General features: G+C 41.5%; 1 protein-coding gene across 2 annotated transcripts in view; it reads right to left on the minus strand.

Moving 5' to 3' along the window:
- The window catches only part of LOC308696379 (solute carrier family 22 member 23), a 56699-nt gene extending 49159 nt beyond the window's left edge, over positions 1-7540 (minus strand). The window contains exons 1-2 of one of the 2 annotated variants that reach the window (XM_081375074.1): positions 7424-7540; positions 6647-7250 (exon numbers count right to left, since the gene is read on the minus strand). In XM_081375074.1, coding sequence (XP_081231200.1) covers positions 6647-7069 — 423 coding nt within the window. In that variant the 5' untranslated portion in view covers positions 7070-7250; positions 7424-7540. Of the gene's footprint in view, positions 1-6646 lie in introns of both variants that reach the window. The other variant, XM_081375073.1, reaches the window with a different exon arrangement.
- Between the last annotated feature and the right edge of the window lie 599 nt (positions 7541-8139).

An 8139-nucleotide genomic window follows, 5' to 3' on the forward strand; every position in this document is an offset into this window, starting at 1 on the left:
AACAGTTTTATTGCTGTGGTGTTTTTTTGCAGCATTGGATAGTGCATTGTCCTGAATGAGAATCCTTTTATTTCCTTTTATACCATAGCAGAAAGTGGTCAGTTAAAGTCCACATATCTTGCAGAAGTCATTTCTCAATATCCCAGCCCAAATGTTGGACATCCACCAACCATCCAGAAACCCATCATCTACACCAGGGTTCACCAATCTCGGTCCTGGAGGGCCGCTGTCCTGCAGAGTTTAGCTCCAACCAGCTCCAACACACCTGCACACCTGTTTGAAAGTTTCTAGTATGCCTAGTGAGACCTTGATTAGCTGGTTCAGGTGTGTTTAATTGGGGTTGGAGCTAAACTCTGCAGGACAGCGGCCCTCCAGGACCGAGATTGGTGAACCCTGATCTACACCATCCATTGTAGCACAGCATTCGTCAGTCAATAAAACTATTTAAAGTCTTCATGTATTTCTGCACACACTGTAAAGGTTTCTCTTGGTGAGCTTTGGTAGAGGTGGCTGAAATACTGAACTGAATTACGCTAAACGAACTGCTAATTATTACAACACAGAAATGTACAAATACTAGAAATCGTGAAATAATGGAAATTATTGGGAATCATGTAACAAACAGTACATTTAATTAATCTATTATACCTTTCATCATTTTGGTCCAGAAATTCACGATTTTCGTCAGTGTGTGATGTTCTATTTTTGAATATGATGTCATTACGTTGCTGTCTTGCCGCCAGCCAATCGCTGCGTTGTTGATTGTGGTTTCGAGTATCGATATATCCGACCTTTCCAATGAACACAAGAAAGCACAGTAACCTCAGGCAACTTAATCCAGATATTTTAATCAAATCCGCAAATTCGTTTGAAGAACTAAATTAGCCAGGCAAACGGGAGGACACTTATGAATATGACTTCATGTCAAAAAGAAACTGTCCATCAGCAGTTTGGAACACTATGGGCAAGACATTTCCAAGACCTGTCAAATGATTATTACAACGAAACTGTGTGTGTGCACTGCAACAAATCTGTACCAATATTTCAGACAGCGCCATAAAAACCTTTATGACCAATGCATGAGAGTCGACCAAGTCCCTCAAAGCAACAGACACAAGCACACCTCGAAGCCAACCTGACTCAACTGAACAAATATTGATCATTCGGGTATTTGAGAGCGTCATCCTTATGAGAGGAGCTCAAATGCTCAAGGAAATAACCGAAGCTATTGCATCACTTATGCAAAACATGGTGTCTGCGTTCACCGTCAGAAAAGTGAGCTTCAAAAAGACAAACACTCAACAAAAGATACCAACTGCCATCATACATTAATGTTTTTGCCAGTTTCTATCCCATTAGACATGAAAAGCGTATGTTGGATTAGAGCTAAAGCGGAGAAATACTACAAAACATGAAAACACATGAAAGCATGTAAACGCTTGAATCAGACTATTTTCTCAATCGGATTCATGTATATATGCTTATATATGTTTTATGTCATGCGAATATGCACAGGTTTATTTACGTCACAAGACTTACGATCTGGTCAGTGGAGGAGAGGGGACTGAATATGTACTAAATAATTGCTAAAAAAAAGCTCTTCTGGCATAAATGCCAGCTTTGTCATCATGGAAAGAATCCGTGGCGTTCTCCGGCTCGGACTTTGTACGGAGCAGCAAGTGTCTATTAATACAGAAAACGGCCCAGATATACTGAAGACAGGCGCTTTGTACAAGATTACATTAGATTATAGTAAATGAGAAACAAACCCAGTGTCTATGCTACTTGTTTTATCTTTAAAAGCAGAAAATGAGATCCATAAAGATTTAAATAAGTAAATCTATTGTGCCCTTCTAAAAATCCTGTTTTCGTGTTCTTCTAGAGCAGGTTTTCCTGCTTGAATGTTGATTATTCTCCTCATATTCTCCATTGTTGCGGCTCCTCTCTTCTCAGTCTGTCAGTAACGCTCTGTTTACTTCCTGTCTCTATGAAGCCCCTCCTTCTGAAAAGCACACTGTGCTCTGATTGGTCGGCTGGAGCAGTGTGTTGTGATTGGTCGAGCGCTTCGAGTGTGTTTGGGAAATGTCCCGCCCCTTACCATAACCGCCAGTTTAACACACTACTAACTAACTCAACCAGGCCCCGCCCCTTTATTCTGCGTATGAATTATTATAATGAGGAATATTGTGACGTGTTTGTTCCCGGAAGAAACTCAAGACAACAATGGAGGCGTTTCAGGAGTTCAGAAACACTGACACTGATATAGAAGAACTGGAGCTTTTTCACTCTCAAACAGCAACACTACACACTAAAGCCAGATGAAGATGGAGAAAAGCAGAACAGATCCTGCCACTGGCTTGAGCAGAAACCAAGTGTTACTGTTTCCCCGAGAGTTGGAAGAAGATGATGATGATGTTAGGAAGAAGGCAGAAGTTCAGCCTCTACATTATACACTCATTACAGCGCCTGACGAGGTGCTGAACAGGTTTTGCAGAACAGGGGTCATCGTCTCAGATCTCTCAGCTGACTGTCAAACACAACGCCCGATGCCTGTTGCATGAAGCTGGTTTCAGCAGATACCTAGATATGTTTGAGATTAGTTTGAGCAAACTCTGGTTTTTCAGGCTCAAGAAGGTGGATTGGTTTTTAGCAGGTTTAATTACCATGGTAACTTACGCTACACGGCTAACCTGCTCCGGAACCGGTTATCCGCACACCCAAGCTGGACCAATCAGCTGTGAGTAAAGTGACATATGTCTGATGTAATAAAGCCCCGCCCCCTGTGTCTCTCGCTCCAATCACAGCAGCTTAGAGTGGATCAACTGTAGACAGAACATTGCCCATCTTTTGCTGCTAATTATTTATTATATTAATATTATTAGGGCTGGGTTTCGATTCAAATTTCAAGAATCGATTCGATTCCGATTCTCAAGATCTTGAATCGATTATCATTATTCGATTCGATCCGATTCGATCCGATCTGATCCGATCCGATCTTCGAGATTTAGATAATGGTTTTTGAAAAAAGCATTTTTTCCTGCTGTTACCTGAATTACAGGACTGTAGTTATGCAACATATTGATACTATTATTATAGACATTCAACTGCAAATTAATGGAGTATTGGTGGTTGTAAAGAACAATCCCCCTTCCAGAGTGTTGATACAACTGCTTTCACAAACTTGCACTAGTGTAGACGACCGAGGACGCAGAGGTATATCAGCAGCAGTAGACCGATTATTTAGACGCGAACCTGATGTATTATTAAAAATGACATTAAGAATTTTCCAAAAAGCTGCTACAGTTCAGATGCAAATGCACCTTTATTTTTTTTATTTTAATTATCAACATTTAGAACACATTTGTTCTAAGCCAGTGCAAATGTAAACAGATTGTTGGTTACTGGCTTCACAGTAAACAGACAACATTACACAGTAGAGATGCGCAGATGGGCTATTATTTCAACCGCATCACAAAACAAAACTCATCCGTCCGCACCAACGTTTTTGACCAATTTTCAAAACCGCACCCGCCCGCCATCCACTTAATGTATGCATATATTTTTTATTTGATTGGTTAACCGCCCGCCACCCGTCCGAATTTAATTAAAATATAATTTTTCGTCACGTCATCCGCCCGATCCACGGTTTATCCACGGAGTCCGCGGCTGTAACCGCCAACCGCGCATCTCTACACAGAATGTAAATAAATTTGAACTTACAAAACCTTTAGAAAACCTTTGCTTTTGTCAAGCTCGTTCTCTGCATTGCTTCTGAACCCGAAATGGTGCCAGATCGCAGCTTTGAGCGTTTCTGGAGTTTTCAAAGCAACCGCTTGCTTAACGTTACTGACGTTGTTTTAATGTCCTTCCACCTCGCGCGCATGCGTGAATTCAATGACGCGGCAAGTTAAAGTTCACGGGGAAAATCGATCCTCTGAGTTACGGATCGATCTTTAGAAATTAATATGAAAATCGATTCAGAATCGGTGAATCGATTTTTTCAACACAGCCCTAAATATTATATGAATTGTAATCATGTATTATTAATTTAACATACATAATTAAACTAATCTTAACCTTTGCTTTTAAATTAATATAAACATAAATAAAAGCTTTAATATAAGCTTTTAGACATATTAAGCTCTTTGTGAAACTATATAAATGATAAGGCCTATTACTTTGATTCACATCATGCATTGATGTAGTCAGATATTGTCTTTTGGCTGCTCCTCAAACTCTCACTGCAGCAGCGGTGTGTATTCCTGCCTTGTAAATGCGTTTAATTACATGATATGTTTCATAATGATCTCTAATTTTGAGAAGAGAAGTGAATCAAGCCGACGCTCTCCATGTTCCCTGTGATTGGCTGGTCACTGATGATGTCACGCTTTCAGCTGCACGCACTTCAGAGTTAATCACAACCTCTGGATCAAACCTGAGAGCGTCTACACCGAGCTTTGAGAGCATGTTTAATCTGATCTAAACCCGGTTGGATTATGGTTTTGTCAACTCTAACCCTACTGTGAAACTCAGAGTTTGTTCAACTAGCTTCATGCAACAGGCCTCGGCATGGGGTCACTTCAGGAGTTCACAGATGCCCTTTCCAGCCAATACCGTCAGTGTGTCCAACCTGAAACCAGTCCATCCCTGAACACAGAGAACCGGCTGTGGAGGATGAGGACGCTGGCCTGACAAACACTACACACACATTCATGCACTAAATCAGTTAAACTATGGATGTGGGAACATTCCTGGCACCCAACAGTACAAATACTGTCATCGTTTACTCTCCCTCATGCTGTTTTAAGACTTTCATTGAATAATGATATTTTTAATATCCTCTCATCATTTTTTGTCTATCCATTCAAAGTCTAGGTGATAATCAATAGCTTTAAAAAGTAAATAAAGACCATTATGATAAAGTAATCCACATTAATCCAAGTCTTCTGAATCAGTCTAGAGCTGGGCAACGATTAATCGTGATTAATCGCATCCAAAATAAAAGTTTGTGTTTACATAATATATGTGTGTGTACTGTGTATATATTTTGTATATATAAATACACACATATGCATGTATATATTTAAGAAATATTTGCATGTATACACTATATATAAATATAAACATAATTTATATTATATATATAAATATTTTATATATAAATAAAAAAAATCTTAAATATACTCATCCATGTTTGTGCATTTATATAAAATAATATACACAGTACACACGCATTTATTATGTAAACACAAACTTTTATTTTGGATGCGATTAATCGTTGCCTAGCACTAGATCGATCAGTTTATATAGCCTAACCATCAGTTTATTCATATATGAACATCGATAAACGCACATTCATAAAGCACATCAAATACAGTAAACACAAGCTCAAACTTTCTTGACATGCAGGAACCAATGATGTTTTTCTCATGCGTCACGCATGTTTGAGCTTCTGTTTGCCATGTTTGATGTGCTTCATGTAAGGAACCTCGCATGTTTAAAAAGGTTTAAATGGCCTGCACATCTTTCCATATCTATTGCACATGCTTTGACAGACAGACCTGATAAAATTAGACCCAATCAGACAGCATTTCTTTCCAAAGGCTACTGGACTTGAACATGCAACCCTGTCCCTGAAGCCCCTAAGAGAGCAACTACACTTTATAGTTTTGAGTTTATCAAGTGAGCTAATAAAATATCAACTCAAGTTAACATCTCATGCCAAATCATCTTTAGATGACACGAACCAAAAAAAGACTGACCAACTCAATTTCAGAGGTCAGGTTAAAGAAACCAAAAGCTGAATTCACATCACAGCATGTGTTCAAGCAGCCGTCACTGAACATATGGATCATAGTTTCAGAGTATAAACAATGGCTCACTTTTGACAGGCATGCCAACAGGCCATTGGTAAACTGATGCTTTTGTACAAGTTTGCTGATTCACGAGCATGGCAGGCCATGTGTACGGCTTACCTACATACTCACATTTGAGAAAACAACTTTCATAGTTTTTGATACGGACACAACTAATCTAAAATGTCTGTGTCCCCAGAGCTACTCACACTTAATCTGCCATCGTAATATGAGCATCCAAGGCAGAGAATCTTCAAAAAAAAGATGAAGATTATCTGGGGAAGGACATAATGTGACACTAATATGATAAACTTAAAGCCCATGGTGGCTTTTTCTTATCTCAGAAGGCTACTGTGTAATCCTTAGTGTTTGTTGACCCATATTCCTCATTGCACAACACACCCTGACCGGCTAATGGAGGCCGAAGGGCAGGACAGCAGTGGTTAAAAGGGTGCTGTTGATTTATTTGGTGGTTATGTCACTGGTCAGCATGAGGGAACCCAGTGACATGACACCCCGTGACGGCTGTTCATGCAGATTACTCATATTCATCTCTGTCAGCAATGCCATTCTTCCCCTATGTGTGTGTGTGTGTGTGTGTGTGTGTGTGTACAGAGAGCTGTATTGCACGCTTTGTAAACAAACCCACCTTTACACATGCCCTCAAGTGGGTCCTCTTATCATGAAAATTGCACATTAAAGCTATGTTTTCTACATTTGAAACTGCCTGCCAGACCTGGAACTGCATGAATGTCGCTGTTTTACTCCTGTTTTCACACGCGCACTCTTACCTTGGTCACCACATTTCTCTCTAGTCCATTTTCCAGGTCATTCCCCGACGGCACACAGATGCACGGCGCCTCGGTGCCGCTGCTATCATTACTGACGCCGCCGCCGGAGAGCATCTCGCGCGGCGCGACAGTCCCGAGCGCGTTGTTGTTGGGCTGCAGTCGCGCGCACCCGAACGGCTGAGGCTGAGCCAGGAGAAAATTGTCCGAAAACTGGCTGAAGCCAATGAAAATGGCCGGGATACATGTTAAAACGATCAGCTGTTTCTGATACTTCCCGAAGCCGCCCACGCTAGGCAGGACGCGGGCGTCGATCTGCGTGAGTAAGCCGGGCGTGTTGCTGGTTTCGGGGGTGACGAAGCCGTTCTCCGGTGGATGAGGCTCGATGTCCAGCTGATGAGACACGGCCATCACCGTCTCACACATACTGCGGCAAACACACACACTCCCGGCGTTCACACCGATCAAACGCACGGAGAGCTTCGCGTGCGGTGCTCAGGGAGTGGTTTGCGTGTCTTCACCCGTTCACAAGCGTCACGGACTGTTCGCGATCAATCAATAGAGTAAAGTCACCGGCTCGGCCCACTCTCGGTCTCCAAACGCGTTCCTGTAGTCGAGAAGAAAAACAACAACAGTGTTCTTCAAAGACAGCGATTCAATTCCGCGTCCATTTCCAGCATTCACTCACTCACAGCCACAGGTAACACACCTGTCCATACACACACACACAGACCCGCTGCGCGTGATATTACACTGAGACACGCGTCATGATCCACTCACGCGCTCAGGAATCTGTCTTCTGACGCGAGTGTTTTAACGCGTTCCGTCGCGTTCCCTCGCGCTCTCCGGTGATGATCCGGACCGAGCGATGGCGGATCTCTGATCAACACCCCCGTCAACACGCACTCACTGCTGGCATTCATTAAAACTGTGTGTGTGTGTGTGTGTGTGTGTGTGTGTGTGTGTGTGTGTGTGTGTGTGCTCAACTTCTGCTCAGCGGGTTCTGATATAGCCTGTAATAGCTAGGCCTACTTGTTCTTTTAGAGGAAACATTACATGTTAAAGAACCAAGCAATTAATGCTCTTTAATAATAGCCTAATAATTTAATCAAATCTTTTAGTGCGAGGGTGATACTGCTGGTTTCATTATGCAGTAATTGCTGCTCTCTACTGGCCAAACTGGTTGCAAGACTATTTAAATGTCAATACAGAAGTCTGAGCGGCCGAGTCTAGTGTTAAACAAGCTGCACTTAACATAAAAATGTAATTCCATAAAATTGCTCCTTTTTTACACAGGCAGGCTTATGCATTAAAGTAATTTGTTTTGTGTAATACACACACACACACACACACACACACACACACACACACACACACACACACACACACACACACACACACACACACACACACACATATACACATATATATATATATATAGTCAAGTCACCTTCATTTATATAGCAGTTTTAACAATATGGTTTCAAAGCAGTTTT

The sequence above is a fragment of the Scardinius erythrophthalmus genome, assembly GCF_964197995.2.
Source record: "Scardinius erythrophthalmus genome assembly, chromosome: 9".
NCBI classification, from domain to species: Eukaryota; Metazoa; Chordata; class Actinopteri; order Cypriniformes; family Leuciscidae; genus Scardinius; species Scardinius erythrophthalmus.